At 44.6% G+C, this 24115-nt stretch overlaps 1 protein-coding gene across 1 annotated transcript in view; it reads right to left on the bottom strand.

Annotated features, from left to right (window-relative positions):
- efnb3b (ephrin-B3b) overlaps window positions 1–24115 on the bottom strand; it is a 90056-nt gene that overhangs the window by 39856 nt on the left and 26085 nt on the right. The window contains exon 2 of the mRNA XM_026161642.2: window positions 8482–8771. Within this exon, the coding sequence (XP_026017427.1) occupies window positions 8482–8771 (290 nt within the window). The remainder of the gene's footprint in view (window positions 1–8481; window positions 8772–24115) is intronic.

The raw sequence follows: 24115 nt of genomic DNA, 5'->3' as shown, positions 1-24115 counted from the left end.
AATACATTTTAAAAGTAACCTTCCCAACACTGGCTGTTGTTAGGTGAAACTGGTATAGTATACAGCGCTGCACTGAAAACCTAATTAAAACTGCTTTGGTCACTAGATTACTGAGTTGCCTATAGCCTGCATGGAAAACTCGTGTGAAAGAGTGCAACGCAAACCAAAAATAGAGACAGTTGTTGTGCACACAGTCGTGTTTTTGAAATGTGCTTCATCGGTAAGGCACTACTATTGTTTAAAGGCAAATTCTCTCTATTTCACATTTGCATCAAACTTTTTGAAGTTGAACTACTGAATGGTGGTGAGATAGTGAGTGTACTGGAACTACTAGCAGTCTGATGGGTGACAAAAGGTACAGCACCCTCTTTGTTGCCGATTCCACCCAACAACAGCCAGCAACCACTCGCCAACTCGGAGAATACACATCCTTTAGAGAGAAACACATTTACATTCCAGGTCTCCAAAAAAACCTAGTTTCAAAAACCATGAAAAGGTGAAAGGGGTGTTCAGTTGTGTTAACTAATTACTGTGGAAAGTAAAAATAAAGGTGATTTAGTGGTCATTAAAACATGTTCAGAATTTGCAGTCTTGAACACTGTTCTCCCCAGCATAACCTGCCTGTATATGATAAAAGTATTGGTAATAATATCTGTATCAGCAGTACGAGCCCCGTACCAAAATTTGCAGTATCGCCCAGAACTACTGGAAATGATGACGGTAGGTCCTCTCTAAGTTTATTCCTTCTTCTGCCCATTGACAGAAGTAAAGACTGCATATACAGGGCTGCATTTGGATGCTAGCGGGATATCTGTATAAAAACAACCCCTACCCTAGCCGAAAGCCCCTCACTGTGGTCATCTTGTTTCTCGCTCCTTCCTGCAGCTCTTCCTCTCCTCTCCCCCGTGTCTTTGGTTGCTTTAGTGCCTGGCAGGAGGCTCAAATCAGAGGGCTTAAACTTGATCAAATATTCAACAGATATAGATTTCTCTGAGTCCCTGGATTCCCCACCTCTTCCACCCAGCTGAGTTCCATCCTTCCATTATTTTCCCTGAATCTTTCACTTTCACTCTCCCGACTGCAGTCACAAACAAACTTGCGTGCCGCACACTCGCACAGCCACGCACGTATGCACACGGGGAATCATAAAGTAATGTCGAGTGGCAGAGAGGTGCAACTCATTTAGGCTGCAGTGCAGCGTTTCTCTCTGCTTCCTCTCTCCTCTGTTGTCTCTTCTCTCCTCTCTATTTCACTCTCCGCTTCGCTGTCACTCTCCATCTTTCTCTCTCTTGGTCTGTCTCTCACTCTTCCACTTTAACCCCCCCCCCCCCCCTCCTCCCCAACCCCGCCCCACGTCCCCCCTTTTTTCTGTCGCCCCTCCCTTCCCCATGTGGATTCTGTGTCATTTATTTCAGCTTAACCCTGATAAATAAACCAGAGAGTACGTCTGCATTATTGAACACTTTGACGTTCCTGTCTGCACGCGCTACCCAGTGCTGTCCAACAATTAGACCACACAAACACACACACACACACACTGCCCCACCCTGTCCAAAACTTTCCATTAAAGGCTAAAAGTCTGACACGTGCTCAAGAACATATATATCCATCCATCCATTCGCTTCCGCTTGTCCTTTTCAGGGTCGCTGGGGACGCTGGAGCCTATCCCAGCTGTTATAGGGCGAGAGGCGGGGTACACCCTGGACAGGTCGCCAGTCTGTCGCAGGGCCAACACACAGGGACAGACAACCATTCGCACTCACATTCATTCGCACATTCACACCTAGTGACAATTTGGATTATCCAATTAACCTATCCCCACAAGCTGCATGTCTTTGGACGGTGGGAGGAAGCCGGAGTACCCGGAGAGAACCCACGCAAACACGGGGAGAACATGCAAACTCCACACAGAAAGACCCCGGCCTGATGTTGGAATTGAACTCAGGACCTTCTTGCTGTGCGGCAACAGTGCTAACCACCGTGCCACCGTGCTGCCCAGAACATATATATCAATAAAAAAAATTTTAAAAATCACAAAATGATAGAGAGCAGAAACCATGACCGATGGATAGAGAAAAGGAATACAACAGAGTGGGAGAGAGAAACTCAAATTTGCAGAGTGAGAAGCTGTGACATTTAAATAGCTACCAAATAAACACATGCACCAACATATCAGTAAACTTCCCACAAAAAAAAAAAAAAAATTAGAAACGACACACACACACACACACACACACACACACACAAATATGCACAAACACATTTTTTTCTCGGTTTGCAGGCTCCAGTCAGCTCTTCTATTATTCATATTAGTGGGGTGAGGTTGTTTATCTCGGCCATTGTGCAAATGCAAGCACCGTGCTCTGGGGGCCCTGCTCCGTAACCACACCGCTGGGAGTCATTCATGCTCTTGCGCAAACACAGAAAAATATGCCAATGCTACATATCCATACATGCACCTGCTAACCGCGCAGTCACACACACACAAAACGTCCACATATGCTTTCATACCTGTACCTGCCACAAATGTGCGCACACTCATACACGCTCTGCCATCTGTCTCGGCGTGCAACGACAACACCGGAGTCCCACGGCGACTGACCCGTTCCCCACCGCGGATCTGACTAAACTTTGTGCGCACTTGTGCATATGTTCCTGTGTCTTTTCGGGTGTGGGTGGGTGCGCGGCAGCTATTTTGAGAGCGTTTTGTGTGTGTTTGCGACCACAGCTCTGCACGGAGTGGCGAAGTGTGTGTGAGTGCATACATTTCTAAAAATGCCCCTGTGTACGGTGATGTGAGCGTGCATATGTTAGAGTGGGCACCGAGGAGGATTACTGCCATTTGTGGGTGTCTGTGCGTGCGGGTGGGTGGGTGTGTTAGATGGTGAGAGACAGAAAGAGTTCGCTCACATGCAAGGTCATATGTATATCAAGAGTGCGATTATTCACTGTAAGTCAGTGTGTGTTCAAACATGCGTGCGTGTGTGCGCGCGCCTGTTGCCATGTCCTTGACAGCAGCAGCAGTGATTGGAAGTGACCGAGCTGTTTCAGTGTCGCACTCCAGATGAGTGGTGTGCTCTGGTGGTGTATCAGCTGACACTCACACCCCATTCACATCAGGCACGCACATCAGGACCGGCCCACAACTGTCTGACATCTTCTTACTATTTGCTCTGTCCCTTCAGCTTTGATCCCTCAGCATGCACAACATATTCATACTCTATCAAAGTCTCTTCCGACACCATCCCTCTTTTGTCTCCCTTGTTCTGAGTTAGCTATCTTTCCCAGTCGCTTTCATCACTCAACAGTCATGCCTGGTACTTGAAATGAGCTCTAGCCAGCTTTATTGTGAAGAAGGGTGGTGTCCCTTTTGATATAAAATCAAGCACAGCATTACTTCAGGCCGGCCACAAAAGTCAAGCTGGGCCTGAAGGTCAGGTAATCTGAATGCCAGCCCACATCAGCTGATGGCTCATCTAATACCTTTCAACAGATCGAGTTGGCAAATTTCATACTGGTGATGTCATTTTTCGTGCTGCAAGCTGCTTTGCAATCCACTTCAGCCTCAGCCTCTTCTTTCACGCTGGTCTGCTGTGGCTGATGCCTGCTCTGTTCTATTTTTTGATCTCACTGTGGCTGTCCTCGCCTCTGGCTTTAAATTTATGTGTGAGGTCCCAGGACCAGGGCCATATTGAATTACAACACAATAAAGAATTACAGGAAAGCACATTTAAGTGAGATCAACGTACAAGTTTTGAAAGTGAACATTTTTGACAAGTACCAACCTCAGATTAGAAATACAGCTAATGCAGACATACCAAAAACTGCATTTCTTCCAGTGACCACTTAAGGCTTCCTCTAGAGGTGAGTGAGTCCTCAAAGACTTCTATGTTTACAGCCTGATACAAAAGAAACTCACTGGGGTTGGTTGGTTGGTTGGTTGATTGATTGAATCAATTTTTAAATAATTAATCCTTTTGAATTTTGTTAAGGTTTAAAGTCGATAGAGAGGTGTACCAAGACAGAGGGAGCTTTACCTCCACTGATCTGAGATCTAAGTCACATAATATTTGCTAGCATTAGCTGATGGATTGACGATCCACTCAATAATCCAATCTCATTGTGACTTCTGGTTCCAGAAAATGGAGCTAAACCAGAAGCTTAAACGTTCTCAAGGTCAAAAACCAACAGGTCAAAGCATCGGGCTTATCCTTCTTTGATATACAGCCCATGATCATTTTCTGTCCTCGTCCTTCTTCTGCAAATGCATTTCAATATCGCATAAGGCTTATCTGTAAACAAACACTCCCAAGATAATACAGCGTGCACCTTTGTCACTTTGAATTAATCTGTAAGAAACTGGGTGCTTAAGGATATGTTCGCCAAAATTACAAAAAGCTCTGGCTAATCCATAATACACACTGTCCTCAGATTTTATTGGGACTGTCGCTTCAGATAAAAGCAGTTCATAGTGAGGTCTGTGGATTATCCAGCAAGGCACAGCAACCGGTCTGGAGAGCACGTTGATTTATTTTTTTTAAACACAAAAGTCCAAAAGCAGATAAACAAAAGAGGAACAATTAACATAACTTGGGTTCGCCAGAGTGAAGTGAAAAAAAAGGAAGTTTCGTAATAATTTCCCTAAAGTGTCTTTTTAGTTGTAAATCCAATAAGCTGTGTGGAGATGGCTTCCTCCTGAAGTTCTCATTAGGATACACGTCATCCAGACCGCACTTTAACTGTGCAGACTTTCTATGTCTGCTCATGCATGCATGCATAAAGTGTGCGTTACACAAGGCTTTGGCGCCTGATTTCAAAGGATTCATTAAAAGCAGAGAAAGGCTTGATCTGCAGTCTGGGGTTGATGCACTGAGTGTATGTGTGTGTGTGTGTGTGTGTGTGTGTGTGTGTGTGTGTGTGTGTGTGTGTGTGTTTGTTTGTAAAAGGGGTTAAAAAAAAACTAAAACGGTGGAGAAGACGAGCAAGCGGCAAAACACAAGACGGGAGAGCGTGACAGAGAAATGGGCTTACATAAACTCTGACCTCATGTTATGAATGCAAACATCAATCAATAAGTATGACAAATCAATTTCCCCGCTGCTTCGCTCGTCTCCCCAGGATACGGAAGTGAAGAATAACATTTAATAGGATTCAAGTAATTTGATTACAAAGCAGCAGCATCTGTGACGTGTTAGACACTGCAAAAACAAGTTTCCCCTTTTTCCAGATTCCTTGTGAGATTTTCGTCGACGCGTAAGGGTTATTTTCCCGTGCGATGATCAGTGACGGCACTTGTCGACGACTGCAATGTGAAAATCAAATCACGGAGCTTCTGCTTTGATTTACCGCGTGTTTACTCGAGAGCCAAACTGCAGGGGAAACTAATCACCCAGTGGGCTTTAAGCAAGTTACAGGTAATCTGTAATAGGTTTAACTTTAAATTAACCTCTACTGCCGAGTTTCCTCCTGCTGTTCCACCAGCCAGCAACTCCGCATTACCACGCATATGCTTTTCGCTTGTGCCCAGTCTGCAGTGTGCAAATTAAATCACACTATGCTATAGGTTAATTAAAACCAGATTTCCCTGAGGCTTCTGCATACATCGGTGCCTTTACACACGCCCGCAAACATACATTTAACTAAATTCAGGGACAAGCCATAGTTCACGCTGTGTTCAGCGTGTGCAATATCCTCCCTATAGGGTTAGCACACAGGCGACAGCAGATATGTGGCACTAAATTAGCAGCAGGATTAGCAGTTATTAATTATCTCACAACCTCATTAAGTACACACAAGCTCTGGTAAGAGACTCGGTGCGATTCTTCATTAAGGACACATGATCAAAGCCCGGTTGCTCACTAAACACAAGCGATCTCTCGATGTCGTCAATAAGTTATCAGGACCGAATGCTCTCTACGATCGGATACTCCCCCTCACCTATCCGAGTCTCTCTACGAATCTGGGAGTAAACCTCTGCGTGTGCGTATGAGAGCGAGAGTGCGCGCGTGACCTTGTGCTGCAGCCGTCATCGATCGGGCTGGAGCTGTCAATCGATCAGTCTGGGCTGTGAGTGGAGATAAAGGTGTTTCTATCTCTGGACACCTGGTTGTCAGGTTGGGGTACAGAAGAGAGGGGGAGCGAAATAAAAGGTCGGAGGAAAAGATGTGAACCCTACACCTACGCGGCCCCGCAAAATGTTTCATGGCAACAACTAAATTCTACTTTGACTCTTCTTACGTGGAGGGAACTGGGCGTGTTCGACATCTTTAACTGTTCAGTCGTGTAAGTAGACAGGGAACAGTCAAGATAGAAAGACATGAAAATGGGAACACATTTCAGGTCATGTTTTGTCTACATTTCTATTAAAAAAATTAAAACTACAGTTCCTCTAAAGACCACTTGTGGCAGTCTGCAACAGAGAGTCAATCTCTTAGATTTTCATGTTAAAATTTCCAACTTTCTGTGAGAAATAAAACAGTTTGCAGCCTGACTTTAGTCTCTATAAATAAACCCCCTTCAGGACAACAGCGAGAGGAGATTTATTTATACGACTTATCTGCTTAAATTGAATTATAAAAGGCGTGCCCCCTTGTAAAGTTATGTATCACATAGGACATGCTTACTTTGACTATCAGGTGGATATATCAGTATCTGTCTACTAGTTACTGCATTTGATTTCTTTATCTACATTTGTGCCATTAGTAACGTTCTACTGTTGTATTTGTTTGTTACTTGGAACTAATTAGCAGGTATCTATGTCTAAGCAATACAGTTTTTGAATTGTGTTTTTCCTATTAAAGCTTTCTAAGGTTAGCTAATAACTTAGCGTGCGCCTTCTTATACAAATATGGTCGCTTGTAGCTACAAAAACAAAGATGCTGCGAGTCGGAATACCAAACTCAAAGCTTCAAAACCGGATTACTGAAACCACAGGACAACATTCCTGTGATACTCGATGGCTGCTCGGGTCCTCTCAATATTGAGTCCGTTACTAATTCATCTACCAGGAAGTGAGGCTTGCATTCATTTTCCTCCCTACTTATTAGGGCGAGATTCTGGGCGCACATACGCCAATACACACGTCCCTACAGTACATACAGTACACGACGGTTTACTGCACCACGACACGCTATCTCGCTCACTCACATCTAATCAGAGAGAGACACTTGTGAGCTGATATCGACGCAGGGTAAAGGAGAAATGTGCCCAGAGCCTCGCCTCTCTTCACAAACACGGCACTTTTGTGGACTGATAGTAAAAAACCGAGCACACCTGAAACAGGTGAACAAATATGGAACACCAAAAGGCACGAGGGACTTCACAGACTTGGAAAAATCTTACATTCTCTTTGTCTCTTCTGTACTCTCTCTCTCTCTCTGTCTGTCTGCCTTTCTAGCTCTGTCCCAGCTTCCTCCTCCTCCTAGCTCTCCTCTTTCTGTCGTTTTTAGGTTTTTATTTTCCACCGGCAGACGAAAAGAAATGAAAAGAGCATTTGCACACCTGAGTGAATAGACCTCGCAGGTGCGTGGGAGGGGAGCTATGGGAATCAGGGTCTCTCGCTCTCTCTTTCTTTGTCTATCCTGCTCGCTGTCTCACTCCCGAGGTGTTTTTACAGCGCCTGTGTTTGTACTAGAAACTCGTGGGCGTGTGTGTATACATGCACTTGAGTGTGATCCCTATGTGTTGCGTGCATTGCTCCAGTTGGCCCCAGGTCCGCATTTAAAAACAACCCACATGTTTCAGTTGACGCAAACTTTACCCGCCGATCGTTCCGTCCGATACAGACACCTGGCCTCGCTCGCCTCGGTGACCTCATCGGGTCATCCGCACGGCTAAACTCCAAACAAGCCTTTTGAACAAACCAAAACAAACTGCGCCTCACCATCTGTGGTCACCGTCTAAGGCTGGCAGTAACAATAAACAGGCCCGAGCCCGGCGCTGTGGGACAAAGAGGGCTTCGCAACGACCGACAGCATCTCGATACGAATCTAACCGCTAAACACAAAATCCCACACATGCAGCACATCTAGAGATACTGCAAGAAGAGACAAGAAAACACAGATTGCATTTGAAGCGTGGTAATCCCACAGAGGTGAAACTTTAGGTGAGTAAATAGTTAGTGAAAAAATCTACATCTTACTTCATTTGGGGGAAAAAACCCCTCAAATGTCATGAATGTTTTGTTTTGTTGCGTTTCTTGTTTTTTAGTGCAGTGCATGTCCTGTACTGTATCTCCGCCTGTGGGCTGGATCACACGCAATTCTCAAACCTAATTATTGTAAACACACCCGCCCAATCAGCGCTATCATCTCTGAAATAAACAAACACACTCAGGCACAATCAGAAATCAACCATGCAATCATAACAACCCCCCGCCCTCCAACCGACACCAACCGCACACTGCAAATAAGGCTCAACAAACACGCCCGTAAGCGCACATACACACATCGACCCAGCGTTTGGTCAGGGTCCTCCACTCACCGATGATGTAGTAGTCTTGCATGCTCTTGAACTCGTGGCCCCAGAGGTTGGGCGAGAACTCCTGGAACTTGATGGTGAAGCGGCGTTCGCGGGTGGGCTCGTCGCAAGTGAGCACGATGTTGGGGGGTCCCATCACTTCGCAGCGGTCCGCCTGCTCCCGCGTCGACACGAGGTAGAGCTTGTAGAACTCGTACTCCGGCGTGGACCTGGCGGTGTCCAGAGGAGGGCAGATGAGGTCCAGCCGGTCCCCGATCTGAGGGTACAGAACGTAGCCCTTGTCGTCTCTGAATCTAAAGGAAGGAGAGACGAAGATAAAAAAAACAGAAAGGAGGCAACGGAGGGAGAGAAAGGCAGAGAATCATTAATTAAAGTCTTTATAAACAGTTCAGAGCCACCTGTCCTTGCTGCTGAATGAGCAACAGATGGGTCCTTTAGCGCTACCGTTTCTCCTTCTCCTATCCTGGTTTTTGTGTCCTTCACAGGGAACAGGTGCCTTTGCAGAGGAACTGCTGTGCAGTCAACTGCACAAATAAATTTTTACTACACAAGCTCACGCAATCCCCCGCTGACCCCATAAGGTGGTGGAGAAAAACGCAGGAAATATAACCACAAATTGATGATTCACGCGGGGAAAATAACCACCGCTGAAGCCAAAAAGGATTCAGCTGTTAGAAAACCACTCATTTTCTTTTGTAAACGAATCCCCGTGAGTTCACAGATATTTGTAACTAATCAAAATCTGGTGCCTTTGAGATTAAGCAGATATTAAAATAATCAGAAGTATTCAAAAGGAAGCTTTTTCGCTTAAAAAAAAATACCTATTTTGGCCAAAGTTATCTCATCTACTTGAATGGGACAGCTGTGACAGAGAAAAGAAACATGTCCTTGATTCTTACACATCTTTTTAACAGGACTTGTGCTTTTTTTTTTTTATCATTTGTAGCATGAAATTATTTATATGTGGCTCTATTTTAAGCATTATATGATAAATTTTATATTCTTTTATACTTCCTCAGAGAGGGCCTGTTGTTCCTTTAGCTAATTATTCTTGCTACCTTTGTCACAAAAATTAGCATGTACTGATCAGGTATATTAATGGCTGCCTACAGATGATCTCATGTTTTCTCCATCGGTCCCTTAGTTATGCTGTCATAGGCCTAGGCTGCTGAGGATTCCCATGATGCACTGAGTGTTTATTCTCCACTCACTTTGTGCTTACACACCACTCTGCATTTAATCATTAGTTATTATTAATCTCTGGCTCTCTTCCACAGTGTGTTTTTGTCCTGTCTTCCTCCCGTCACCCAGCCAGTCCCAGCAGATGGCTGCCCTCCCACCCCCTGCTTCTGCTGGAGCTTCTTTCCTGTTAAAAGGGAGTTTTTCCTTCCCATTTCACCAAGTGCTTGCTCTTAGAGGGTCGCCTTATTGTTGGGGTTTATTTCCTAATTATTTTAGGGTATTTACCTTACAATATAAAGCAACTTGAGGCATTTGCTGCTGTGATTTGGTGCTATATAAATAAAACTGAATTGAATAATACTGCAGCTGGCAATAGTAGGTAGACGAAGGTCTTTTTAACCAGAACTTGCAGCAGGCAGAGAGTTTATGCGCCACTACCTTAAGGTCACAGATTCTGCAGAGCAGAACAGAGACTACAGAGTTTATCCACAGGATGTACAACTCACTGCAGAGACAGATGGCTTTATTGCTGTTATTTATCTGTGACAAAGTACGAGTAAAATATTTCAAGAACTGAATTACTTAATTATTCATGTAAGAGAGAGCATGTGTACAGGAAGACTTTTCACTCTGTGCACGCCATGTGAAACTACGCAGGAAAAATGTAGTATAAACATAATGTTACTATCAAAACTGTAGCAAAACATTGAGATTTTTTTTCCTCTTCATCTGCAATGCACATTTTCTCCCCGACTTCATTTTTCTCTCGTTTTTCTGCAGCTCTTGAAGTGAGAACTTCACGTCCACTGAGGAAGAACCAGGCAGACAACTTTCACTGTAGATCAACAAAGCTGCCAAAGCCAGTTCTCAGGTATGTACAGTTAATTAGTTTGCTAATTAGCTGTTTCTGTATCACTCCCTCAACTGCTTTGGTATGAACGGCGTGCCGCTTCGTCTGATGAGTTGACACCTGTCATCTATGGAAAACCTTCAGCCTGATGTGATTCTAATCCAGCAGGCTGACTAAATTCCACCAAAGTAGAACTGGGTGAGGTTGATTATCACTAGCATGACATTTTTGTGGCTTTCTGTGTGCAGCTATGTGTTTAATTTAGTTAAATAGTTTTTCTGGGTAAACGCTGAGTAGAATTTGAGGAAAGATTTTTATACGAAAATTGAAATTAATTCAGCCTACATGAAAAGAGCTGCTGCAGTTTGAAGGCTGGTGGGCTCACTGTGACTTCACAGTTTCCAGAGGTCTCTGCGGAGCAGACAACATGAAACGCAGCAGTCACAGGGGCATAAAATTAACAAATGACTAAGTCTGTGTCATCCCCCCCTCACAGCACAGGGCCATCTCTTGCTGATAAGGCCAAATACTATGAATTATCAACTTAGCTACTCGCCCCGAGGCCTGCGATGACTTTAACGCACCATGCTAGCATGACTGGCTAACAGTGGGAAAACAGAACTATGCACCATCTACCTCAGGTTAAAATAAATGTCACCACTGACAGGAAGAAGGAAAGTGTTTATAGTAGTAAAAGTTCAAATGGGGTGGGGGGTTGCTGGATTTATTCTACTGTTAGCATTCTCAGAGAATCTTACGTGACACTTTGATGTGGATGTGGGAGGAAGCAAATGCCTGTAATGTTAAAGAGCCCATTTTCTGTTACCTCTGACTCAAACGCTGTTTTCTGTTTCCAACAAATCCACATGAACACTGGGGAGTCACAGCACTAAAACCTGATTAATTATTCTCTCTGTTCTGCTGTCAGACAACCGTTTGAGTATTAAAAATAAACAATACAGGATCACAAAGCACACAAAGACAATGAAGCATGTTACATAACTGCTCTGTCAAAGGGAGACAGGCTACATACTGCTGCTCTCACATAAACATCAAGTGACAGTTTCGTTTGTTAATTAAAAAAAAATATTGTTCACACTTTTCACTAACGCATAAATTGTTTGCTTATCAAAGATTTTCCTTTCATAGCCTCCTTTAAAAGACAACAAAGAGATCATACCAGTCCATAATGATATTAGGTAGGACTGAAAACTATTTGACTTTTGGTAATAAAATTATCTAGCATGACTTTTTTTTCCACTTACAATATGTTTCTTATTAGCTCAGTTGTAGGGATTAAATGAGTATCCCAGCAAATTAATACTGCCTGTTGTTCTGCATATGTGGGCTCGCTAAAGTCATACTAATGAAATCCAGTCGCAGTAAAGACTATAGAGAAAGTATAATGATTTTTAGTGTCAATTGTGGGTTAAGCTCCAAAAAACGCTCAAGTCTACGCATCTCACGCAATTTGGTTGAAGTGTTGTTAGAGCTACATATTTCCGAGGCTACACCAAGGCTCAGATGGCCTAACGATTTCTGTTGAGACAAAACAAGTAAAGCGGTGGCTTTCCTGATACTTTTTCAGGAACCCTGAAAGTAAACAACTACTGTCGCTAATCTGAGTTTTCTTAGCTTTAGTAAAATAAGATTATCTGGTCTCCACATTGGACACTACCTGCTGAAGAAGCAAAAATCCCATTTATGTTTTCCATAAGGGTTTTGATTATGAGCCATAATGCTGCACCATGCAAAGAAGACTTACTACGAGCTCTGGCACCAAGAAATGCTGACATGCACTTCTTTAGAAACCACAACCCTGTATGATATCAAACTTTGTCTAAAGAGAAACACTTCAACAAACGACTCTGCAAACAATCCCAAACTGAAACATCTCTGATTGGTGAATGCCTGTAGTACTAACAAAAAGTGCTTAAACCTGCAAATGTCAGGTAACTGAGTTAGCGCCAAACTTCAGAAACCACAAGAGTGGGGAATGCAGTCAGGGACAAACGATTATTATCATGCAAAAATACAAAAATTGATTAAATTCTAGATACATACATACATACATACATAGAAGCCATTTGCTGTGCAATCTAGGATGTGTAATGCATTATGTGATAAGTAGTTCCTTCAACATTAAACTTCAGTCACATCTTATTATCGTCATGATTCACCTTGTAGCTAGTTAGCTTGTTTCAGGGCGTTTATACAATTTATATCAGTATTTTTATAAGGATATAAGAAACAGTCAATGGAGATAATGAATTTAAAAATCACTTTTAAAAATGGACGCTAAAACTAGCTTCCAGAAGTGAGACCACTACACAATGTTTGCATCGGTATGCTAATGTTTAATGTTTTCACCATTTGACGTTAGCATTTTAGCATGCTAACACTGTTAGCTGTAATTGAAGAGTGTTTTACTGTAGTTGTCAAGTAAGTATGACCAACAGATAACATTGTGATGTTAGCAAAGCTAAACAAAGATAGTGAAGAAAAGATAAAGCATGTTACACAGTTCTGCTGGCTGTTTTGAGCAACGAGTTGTTCTGATAAAATTCATGACACGCAGCTATCTAACAGAGTAAAAAAAACATGGGTGTACATGCAAATTATTATACTTTCCAATATGTAAGGATTTCTTTTATTTGGTTGTATGTTTTTTCTTTCACAATCACACGATGCAAGCTGGCAGGCTACAGCTACCTCTTAGCAATGTGATCTAAACAGCCTTAGACTTTCTAAAAATTGAGATGTAAGCTCTTCTGTCTGTCGGTGTGTTTGGCTAGCGGGCGTACACTGGAGGGAAGCTTCAAAATGCAGGCTGAGCGGCGGAGGAGCTTTAGCTGAGGCGGGCCCAGAGGCCTGCTGGGAAGCCACTGTTCCACTTCTCATTACCCAGGTCACTCGGGGTTATCAGGCAATACTTAGACAGGAGAGGCAGGCACTCAGCTTCACTCAACGCATACACGCACACATTTATTTCACCTTCCTGTCGGCTTCAGACTGGTGAGCACATGTACTCATGCCATTTATAGAGCAAGAACTATAAACATGGTGTTAGTTCCTGAGGCTTGTGTAGCACAGCCTAATCAGAAAAATCTATTCAACACATACACAAACCCATACAAATGCCCTTCTGCTCAACACAAAAGGTTTGCCCAAGCACATCCACCCACATCCAAACACACACAGACACACTTGGGTTTATTTTTTCCTAAACATGAACACTAGCACACACATGAACACACCTTAACAGCAACAAGCACCTTTAGCTTCCTGCGTGACGCATTCTTTGAGTGCTATCTGATGGTACCCTGAGTCAGAGCTGAGCTGCATTGCAGAGTGGCTGAGAAAACGCACACAGACACACACAGAATGCTCTTAGAGGTAAAATGCCACTGGGCAGGTGCGGTGCTTTAAAAGAACGGCAGGAAGAAAGACGGAGAAATCAGTGAAGTGAACGAGAGAGAGGAAGGAGTGTGGACAAAAAAAATCAAAAAAAAAATCGAACACGTTAGGCAAGGTATGTAGCGACAACAAAGAGACGTGGAGAACAAGCAGAAAGGAAACACGGCCACAAGCAGCCCACAGAGGATGAGAACAAGGTCCTAAAATATAACGTGGAAGAGGAGGCCAAAACAAATGGGGGGAAATAGAAAGGGTGGAGGAAAGGAGGGCAGAAAGATGGAGAGTGATGGTGAATTCCAGCCTATTCCTGCAACAGAACTCAATTTTCTGATAGGCTCCATGCTCAGGGTGTCAGATTTGCCGAGTTAACCCGGGTTAACCCTGCGTTTGTGAGTGAATGATAGTGTCTATGTGCAGTGTAAACAGGATGGAGTTAGGGAGACCTTGTCCCAATCTAATCATGCGGTAAGGGGAAAAATGCTGTGTATTTATCTCAGAGGCATGCTTTCCATGCCCTCCGTGTGAGGCCTTCAGTGTCCTGGGCTGCATTCAAACATCACTTAAACTCTTTTTTTATAAGGTGGATATGTTTAAATCCGCCTTTGAAAAAAAAAAAAAAGTCTAGCCAGAAAGCGCCATTTAATTTTTAGAGCCCTCAGAATCTCAGAGGTGCCACAAGGCTGTTAAACTTCCAGAGGAAAAAAAGGGAAGCACGCACAAGAGGGGAGGATGGAGAGCCGGAGTGGGAAAAGTGAAGTGAGGTGAACTTATAAACAACTTTATAGAGTTCATCTGTGACCACATCTAAATAAATCATCCCATTCAGAGACAGCCCTGAGCAACATTACGTTTTCCCTTTACTCTTTTCTTCTTTGCCACATTACGCTCTGACAGAGACTCTCTCTCTCTCTCAGTGTCTGCTTCTATTTTTTTAAATCCTCTCTCGCTCGCTCTCATCTCTTTTGCCGTCCAGTCTCTCTCCTTCCCCATTCTCTCGGCCATTAACAATAGAGCCATTCATGTGGCCACACTTTGAAACATGGCGTGGGAGGTTGGAGGGGCCAGAGGTGACACTGAGGGGGGTGGGGGAGGAGAAAGGAGAAGGCCGTGAGTAGAAGAGATGGAGAGGAGGGGAGGGAGGAGGGGGATGTGAGCATTACAATCTTTTCTTCTTTGGAGCTCTTTTATGAGGGCAGAAACATCATTTTCTCAACCCAAGCGTCACCCTGCCACGACTCCCGAGTCGAGCTGAGAAGACTCAAGTGTCAGTCTCCCTGACGCCTCCCTCCCAACTCCTCCGACCTCTCACACCTCCTGCTTCCCATTCTCCCGCTCCTCCCTGTCCCACTCTCTACCACTATTATAATGCAGTAGCCACTTGGTTTCTTTTACATTTTAAACCGAGAGGAGATGGTTTAAAATCAACCAAAAAGGACTTTTGAGCGTCCTCCCCGCCTCCGTCTATCTACCTGCTCTAGGTGGCATATCGGACAGCTCGAACATTTCCCAGATTCCACAGAGGCAACCTGAGCCGTGTCCAGACCAAAGCCGGGCACACAGGTGCAGTCGGAAGAGGGGGAGGACAAGGGATGGGGCGTGTTTGAAATGTATGTCTGTGTGAACTTGAGGAATATGCTACGGGAGGTGAGGTTTGGGGGATGTTGGAAGGGCATAGGAGTGTGAGCGCCGAGTCCACGAGAGGGGAAAAAAATCAGAATGGATGCTGGAAAAAAAACAGAAAAAAATAAGGCGAGAGACAAAAGAGAGAGGTGGGATTCCAAGTGATAAAGCATCAGAGTAAACACATAAGGACAAAGAGAAAGCAAGGGAGTTGGACAGATTGCAACTGCAACAAATGTGGAAAAATAAAAGGCTAGGGCGAAAAAAAAAAGAAGGAGAAGAAAAGAAATGGGAGCGGACACTGGAGTTGGCGGGGAACACAAAACAAACCAAAATGAAATCAGTCTGGAGGATTTACTCGAAACTCTTCTAAACTTTAACCTCCTACCGTCCTCTGAGGCGGTTTTGTCCTTGAGCTAACCACAACCTGGTGTGAGCGGGAAGCCAAGGAGAGACAGCAAAGGACCGATCTATTAGAGAATAATAAACGACGGCGGTATTGGGTTCTGTGGCGTTCGAGAGTTGGAGAGGGGGGGAGATTTATGGCGGCCCCTGCGCGTAAAGCTGTCTGCGCTAATCTCATGGTATACACAGTGTAATCACACACACAGGGGCCCTCAGTGCAGCCCCCCTCCCTGCACCCAAACCCACCATTAATGTACACACGCTGTCAAACGCACGGCGGGGGGGCACGCACACTAAAGAGTAGCAAACCGATCGGCTACGGGAGGAATACACACTCTACAGGACGAGCGCGCACGTAGACAGGCCCACTGAGCTGCTGCAACACCTGCAGGCCATCTAGTAGCTGTCTAAAGTAAATCCGCTGGGTCTCATTTGCTGGAGAGGTGCTTTCTAAAGTGTGCCACAATGAGCAAACACACACACACACACACACACACACACACAAACGTCCATTTTGAACATGTCACTCGAGCCTTCATGGAATCTTTAAACCTGATGAAAACACACGGAGCTTCGCGCGGTGGATCCTGCACCATAATTAATTTTCTTCCAGTGCACTTTAATGAATTTTCTATCAAACAAGCATTAAAGTCTTGAAAGAATAAATAATTACTCCTCAGGTATGAATAAAATGATTTAAAAGATTTGGAAATGCAAAATTATCTCACTCCGCTGACAGACTGCATTACCCACTTTAGGGAAAATATTATTTCAAGCCTCAATGCTGGATTAAATCACTTGCTACGGTGAAGCGATTTTTTCTTCTTCTTTTTCCTGCTCTGCAGAGAACCCACACAGAGAAGGATCAGCTATCATTTTCCACTCTTCTGCTGCAGCAATCAGAACCCCAGAAACACCAACAACACGTAACGTAAAACACATGGTCAGGAGTATATGGAACATGAATTCGGCCCAATCTTTCTTTTATACTTGTTCGCGGGAGCCGCGCCTTCGTCCACTTGACCTGTTGTCCTCTTCACGTCTCACCTACATCCCTTTTGCCCGCCGCTCCGTCTGATAGGCGTGCGATAAATGATTCAGGAGCTTTTAAATGTTACTCGTGTTGTGCTCTTTTATCTTGACCTCATCTTTGATCACTTCTGCAACTAAAAAGGGGGCTTTTCAGAGCATGTCTGAAAACCGTTTTGCAGGTTGAACTCGAGGCCTAGCTTCAAAAAATTGCTATTATCATCTTCAGCGGCACCCGTGTGCAGAGTCATCTTATAATAGATTAATACCGTGCTTGCGGTTTTCACACAGACACAAACATCAGCCTGACACGTTTATATTAAAGAAAAAAAAACCTGTGGCTGTAGCTTCTCGAGTAAAGGAAATCATTGAATTCCTGAACTTTTGACACATTATTTGTCATCTTAAGCTGTTGCTAGGAAATAATGGCTGATGATTATGATTTAGCTGTTCCAAATTCTGCATCATCTGACAGGACCTTTTGCACGCAGACACTGCAGTTTCTGCTCCCATCAGTGCGCGGGGCAGACAGACGGTTTTAAAATATCCATAATCATTATTACTGTCTTCATTAAAGAACCATATACCCTGGAGAAGAGCTGCAGAAAGTGGTCTTTGACTGTGTGTATAGAGCTGGAGAGAGATAGAGACGCATTTGTACGAGGTGGAGGGAGACAGAGAAGGGTTCGGAAGAGACAGAGGGGGAGAAGAGAGAGCTATAATGTAAATTGATGAGAGTTTGAGTCTCTCTAGAAGGCATGGCCCAGATACCTCTGAACATTTCTATTATGGATGAAATGGTGAAATGGATGTGAGTTTGACGGGGGAGTAGGGGGGGAGGCAGGGGTAGAAGAGGGAGAATGAATCTCCCAAGCTCGCTTTCCTTCCAAGAACTTGTGTTTTATCTTTAGCGGTATATATCACATACATAGCGGGGAGTAATTTCAACATTGTAAAACGAGCTCATCGTCTTCGTCTCGCAGCGTCCCACAGGGTGGCCGGAGATTTATGCTGGGCAGTAAATCACGTCGGCAAAATAACGCATTTCTTTCTTTAATTCTAGTGGACGTCGCAAAGTTTCCAAAGATAGCAAACACGTCTGACAGAGTTTGATTTGGGAATATATTTTACAAAAGAAACATGAGAAACACTGGAAAAATATGGCGTCTTTGAGCTCTAAGTGTCGTACAAAGAAGCACCAATGAGGATGCTTTTTGTTAGTCATTTTCAGCCACTGCAAGAGGCTGCTTTCTGTAGATCAAACCAACGATTGAACGTGGGCATCAAATACGGCAGTGCTGTCAAAGTGCGCCTCAAAGAAGGTACGCTTAAAGGTCGGGGCTGTGATGCAATGTGTTGACGGCAACAGGGAACCAACTTGTCACACGAAAACGCTTGTAAACGACTTCTTTGCACCAAATTAAAAATTATATGGGTAAGCATCCTTTTATAAGCAAGTACTTTTGTTGTTAATCTCTATGGTGCCTTCCTACAGGTGTGGCTACCCTGTGATTTCCACTCCTCTGTAAGCCGGCGCATCGATCCTATCATCACTTACCTGCAGTACATGAGGACCAGCTCTCGCGCCCACTCTCCTACAGACCGCTCCAACAGCCTTTATAGCCGGTGATGTTGTTCAGGCTCTCTGGTGAAACTTGCTTTCTCTCTAAATATGTTTTCCAAGTTGCTAACCTCGATTCTTGTTCTGCTCCAGATTCCCTACGCATGCCAGCCAGCAGCTCAGACTCTTGCTGTCCAATCTGGTTTTCCTGCCTGCCCACTCTCCAGCAAAACAACCTCGCTCACGGATCTCCTGTCTGCGCTCACCTCTGGGGCCTTCGCCGCACAGTCTGAGCCTTTGAATGCAACTTTTGAAAGGATTCTCCCGCCAGACGGAAGATTTTAAGTGCCTAAGCCTTGTGAGTCCAAATGAGCTTCATCAGCAAATCAAAATTAATCCAACTTGACTTCATCACTCCTGAAAAGCATACCGTTAAACACTGCCACATCGAGCCACCAGTGTGAGAGGAGCGCATGACAGAAGGCCAGTATTTGATGCCCTGCTGAGAATGCATTGACACGGTGATCTAGCAATTCCTTTAGGAATTGGAGGAGGCCAAAACAGAGCCAAAAGGGCAGGTTTTAACTTAAACATGTGTAAATCTGTAAAATTCAAAAGATGTGTCAACACCAGGGCACAGTGAATGTTTTCTTGGCCTAGAAGTGAAAAATCACATACATGTTACCTACACGTAGGGAAATAAAAGAGGGGAACTGGATATTGAAAGGTTAAAAAGAAAACGAGGAGAGAAATGACAAAAGATAAGCTGACTATGAACAACAGCGTGAACAAGGAAAGAGGAGCACAAGGTTGATGTAAAGTCAGTGAGTGGTGGAAAGCCCTCAGGAATGTCGGTGGTGAGAAACGACAACGCTTGTAATGCGTTCCATATGGCAAGAGGGGGAGGGAGGGCGAAACGGGAGGGGACGAGAGGAGAAGAGGTGGTGAAGGGAAAGGTAAAGCAGCACCGAGGAGGCTTGCAGGGGAGAGAAAAGAGAGGCAGAGGGAGGCGGGAGGTGGCAGTGGGCAGGTAGAGATGCAGAGCCTTGTTTGAATAGTTAGCTGGCATCGTGGGACTTTGAAGGTAACTCCGTCCTTGTCATCTCTTACACACACGCGCGCACACTCATACACACTCGTTCTGCTGTCCGGAGGCGGTCCAGAATGCTGCAGCGTCGGTGTCACATCCAGTACATATCACAACCCGGATAACCACAGAGACACAGGATGGCGGCACGCTGGATGCCTTGGCATTTGCAAAGAGCACGTACACACACACAGAGGCGCTCGCTATGTTTGTCTCCCTCATAAACACACACACACACCCTTCATCTCCCATGCTGCTGTGCTCCTGCTGCGCTCAATACCATCCCATACGATACAATGCAGCAGACGAGCGTATCGCATTAAGTTGAAACTTGTAGCTGCATCATAAAGAGAAGCGAGAACTAACTAAGCAGCTATGGAAAAAGATTCTTTTCCCTCTTTGAACAGAGCTGAGCAACGCAGCCATATCCAGGTCAACAGAAACTTTTCTCAAGCAAACATCTCCTTCCCTTCTCCTTCGTCATCTCTCCCTCTCATTTACATCCTTGTTCCTGTATTTTTTATGTTTCTGCTCCCGCGTCTTTGGCTCAGAACTTTTGTTCGTGGCGTCTTTTGACTCCTCCAAACATTCGCTAAAAGTGAGCTCTAGACGCCGCACTGCACTCCATCTCTCATGCCTCAAAGAGCCTCCCCTCCTTGCTCTGCCTCTCCACCTCTCTATACCTTTCTTCATTAAAGTCTTGTTTTCTCTCTCCCTCTCTTCACCCAGGTATATATCACCTAATGCGTTTGCAGCTTTACAACGATTGCTGTTTCCTCCAAAGTGTCTCCCTAGAACAAAAATGGAACAATGAAAAACATCCACACATAATTATCAACCAAGAAAAATGTCGCTTTTAGTGGTGGATGCAAATATTACACATGGCCAAAGCTTTATATTAGATTTCTACGCATGTACAAGACGGGAAGGAGACAGGGAATGATTAGCCAAAAGCTAAAGCTGCTGCTCTTCTAGGGCCAGATTTATCAACTCGTTACAGCAACACAAACTGGGTTTTGGCGTTTTCAAAGAGAACACAGTGGCAAGATTACGTGTAAGAAGTGATAACTTTGAGATTTTCGTGACTGCGGCTGCGTATGTATCTCTAGAAGTTCCTTTCTCAAGGTGCAAAATATCGGGAGAAGAATAATTAAATCAACTGTGCTGATATTTCATGCCAAAAAACAAAACTGACCTAATTGTTTTGAAACTGATATTTAAACGAACCAGCTGCGCCTGTGTTTGCAAAAACTTTTCGTAAATCAAAACTAAACCACATCTATCAGCGCCATTTCGGGATTGCACTCACGCGCTGTTTTGTCCAGTTTAATAAATCTGAGACCAAGTTTTCTGTTTTTGAGGGGCAGCCAATCAGAAGAAAGTTGCTTTAAAAGGAGGGTAATGGAGTTACGATACCTTGTTTCAGAAAATGCAAGAACTGAGGTCGTATGAGACCCAGTGTAACACAAATAAGGATGATTTTGAGCCGTGAATCATGCAAAGCTAGTCTAGTGGTGCCCAAGAGTAAAAACATGGTTTCTCTTTAAAACACTAACATATGCTAATTTTCTGTTAGATTTACATCTAATTTCATTGCGTTTGTGTGTGTTTTTAATAAATCGTGTTTTCCTAATATCATTCAGGATTCCTGACTACAGTCTGTGAAATCACCGAGACCCAATCGAGGCACTGACCGACCTGTAAAAGTCACCTATCTCTCAAGCATTAACTCTATAAAAACAGGCTCAGTTTCAGCTTTACGATTGCTTGAGAAAATCTAACAGGTTATAAAACGGTTTGTTTGGTTTAAGAAACTGGAGATTATTCTCATCCCATAAAGAAAGGTGCAATTTCCCCCTAAGTGTTTAGTTTCTCTCTGAAAATGAACTCGATGATTAACCAGCAACCGTAAAGCCACAGACAGGTTTTTTGGGGGGGTCCAAAAGCTTTCGAACTGTTCCACAAAGAAACCTAACCATCCCTGTGGGTGATCATGTGAGCCTAAAATCATACTCTACTCTTTTTTTTACTTCCCTCCTCAGATGTTCTCCATCTTCTCGGCTTTTTTCTGTCTCCGCCCTGCTACACTGTCTCAAACCACCATTTCTTCCCGCTCCTATATCTCTTTTCCTCTCACCTCCCCTCCCCACTTCCCCTTTCTCTTCCATTTTCAGCGTGTACTCCGGATGATTTGCAGCAGTCTGGATTGGTCCCATTAAGGTGGTCTAGTGGAGGTGTGCGGTGACAGAGTGCTGCGGGCCCTGACAGCTCTGTGTGTGCGCACATGAGTTTATGAGAAAGAGAGAAAAAGAGTGTGAGAGAGGAAGCGATCGCGAGTGCCCCTATAGTCCACAAATGGATACACCCACGCCTACCCCTCGACGGGGCTGGAGAGTACCCTTGAGACACGCACGCACTGACACTACAGAAGCTTATACTTCCCAGTGAACTCTTGTTGTGCTTAAGTGTAAAGCTTATGACGATATCTACACACACATATATACGTAGACAGCAGCAGCTGGTGGTGGAGCAGTCTTTGAGCTTCAACTCTTTCACTCCATCCACCTCACTAATTTAATTAGGTCAATCGGTGCTCTGGAGGAATGAAGGTTATAATGCATGCAGTGGCTCTCATTCACATTCTCAGAAGCGCGCACCACGACCTGCCACAGTCGCCCAAATTTCCAAAGCTCCCTGCATGCGTGTGTGTGTGTGCGTATGTGTCTGAGCGCATCCACATGCAGTCATGCATGTAGCCATTCTCCCGAGGGTCCCTTCTCCCCCATCTGTGACCTGTGAGGCCACTCTTCTGTGTGTGCCTGTGTGTGTGTCGAGGTTCGACTTTACTCCTAAGAGGCCACAGGGTGCAGGGAGTCTGAAACTTTAGCTAAAGGCGACTCAACTTAAGCTCAGTCAGGCCATAGTGTCAGGAGTGCATGGTAATCCATAGGGGCCCCCGAGGGGCCACCAAGCATGCAAAGACTCATGGGACATATCCCCCTCACCCCCAGTCTTTTCTTCACAGAACGAGCAAAGGAACATGGAAATAATGCATGTGCCCAACTCAGCAGTAGTACTAGTAGTATAATTGAATTTACACAGGACTATTTTTTTAGGTGTGGATTAATACACTTAGAGTCCCCAGGATTTGTGCTGTAACATAATGAGTGAAAAACAAGAAAAGGCTCTGGATACACACAAAAAAAGACCGAAATCCGATCTTTTGATTTGATTTGTCAGAGCATTGACTTCCTGGAGTTTTGTTGTCACTGGGAGATTGCGAGCCAGTCAGCAGAGACCCTGAAAAAGCCATGGCCCAGATCAAGAAGTCATCTGGTTACCTCTTGTAAAACCACAGTGTGACATTTTGACATTTCAGTTTCACAATTTGGCATAAAATCTTAAAATAATAGAAATAAGGTCAAGGGAAGTAGTTATGGTATGTAGACTCTAATATTCCAAAGGAGTGCCCCAAGGATATGTGTTTGTTGTGTGCACCCCAAAGGGGCCTTGTGTATCTGCAGCAGCACTTAATCCACCATTGGAAATGGGAACCTGGCTTCCAGTCGGTTTTCCCCAAAGGCTACGAGCAGCGCTACCCCAACTCCCAGATTCTCAGCTACTCCGACTCCACTGGAACGCATCTTGAAGCGATTTGGGGCTCAAACCCTTCTGTTGCTCCCTCTCTCTCTCTTTTTTCGCCTTCATCCTTGGCTCTCCTAACCTCGCCATCATTCCCTCCCCCCGTTCTCAGCTGAAGGAAGATTTAAGGGCTTAGGGGAAAGCGCTGGAGCGGCAGTCCCGGCTCGACCCAGGGGTTGTAGAGCCCCGTGGTAAAATCAACAGTTAGCTTGCTGCAAGAGGCGAGACTCTGAGCAGTCAGGGAGGGATGAAAGTAGGACAGGCATGGGCGTAGGGATAGCTGATGACTGGCTGAATTGCAAACAGGCGCACATAAGTGCAAGACGATGCGCACACATGCCTGCACACCAACTGAAAGATAAAGCCTCCGGGTCATCAAAAACAAAAAAAATACAATTCACTCCCGTCGGGATATTGAAGGCTGTTATGCCAATATTTCAGTGCTGATAGCTCTGCCAGAGTGTGTGTGTGTGTGTGTGTGTGTGTGTGTGTGTGTGTGTGTGTGTGTGTGTGTGTGTGTGTGTGTGTGTGTGTGTCAGTGGCTGCGTGTGGGCGTGTGCTTGAGCACGTCCGTGTGCGTACCTCGCCACTTCTCCTCCTCTTTACTTTCTAAAGAGTGGCTTTTTCAAAAAGTCACCCGGGTATTTTCAAGGGGCCTGTCTAATTCATGCGGGTGAAGTGTTTTAAAAGTTCCATTCCCCGTTTACCTGCGGGGCCCGAAAAACACACAACAGAGGTGTTGAAACCGTCACCTCCCCTCCTTCTCCCTCCACTTTTATCACAACTTCTATCCTTTTGTCCTTCACTTTCCCCCCGTCCCTCCACACCTGCCTCCTCCTTCACT

This window comes from Astatotilapia calliptera, chromosome 3, assembly GCF_964374335.1.
Source record: "Astatotilapia calliptera chromosome 3, fAstCal68.1, whole genome shotgun sequence".
NCBI lineage: Eukaryota > Metazoa > Chordata > Actinopteri > Cichliformes > Cichlidae > Astatotilapia > Astatotilapia calliptera.
Note: the sequence above shows the minus strand (reverse complement) of the source record. Positions and strands in the feature narration are given on the sequence as shown.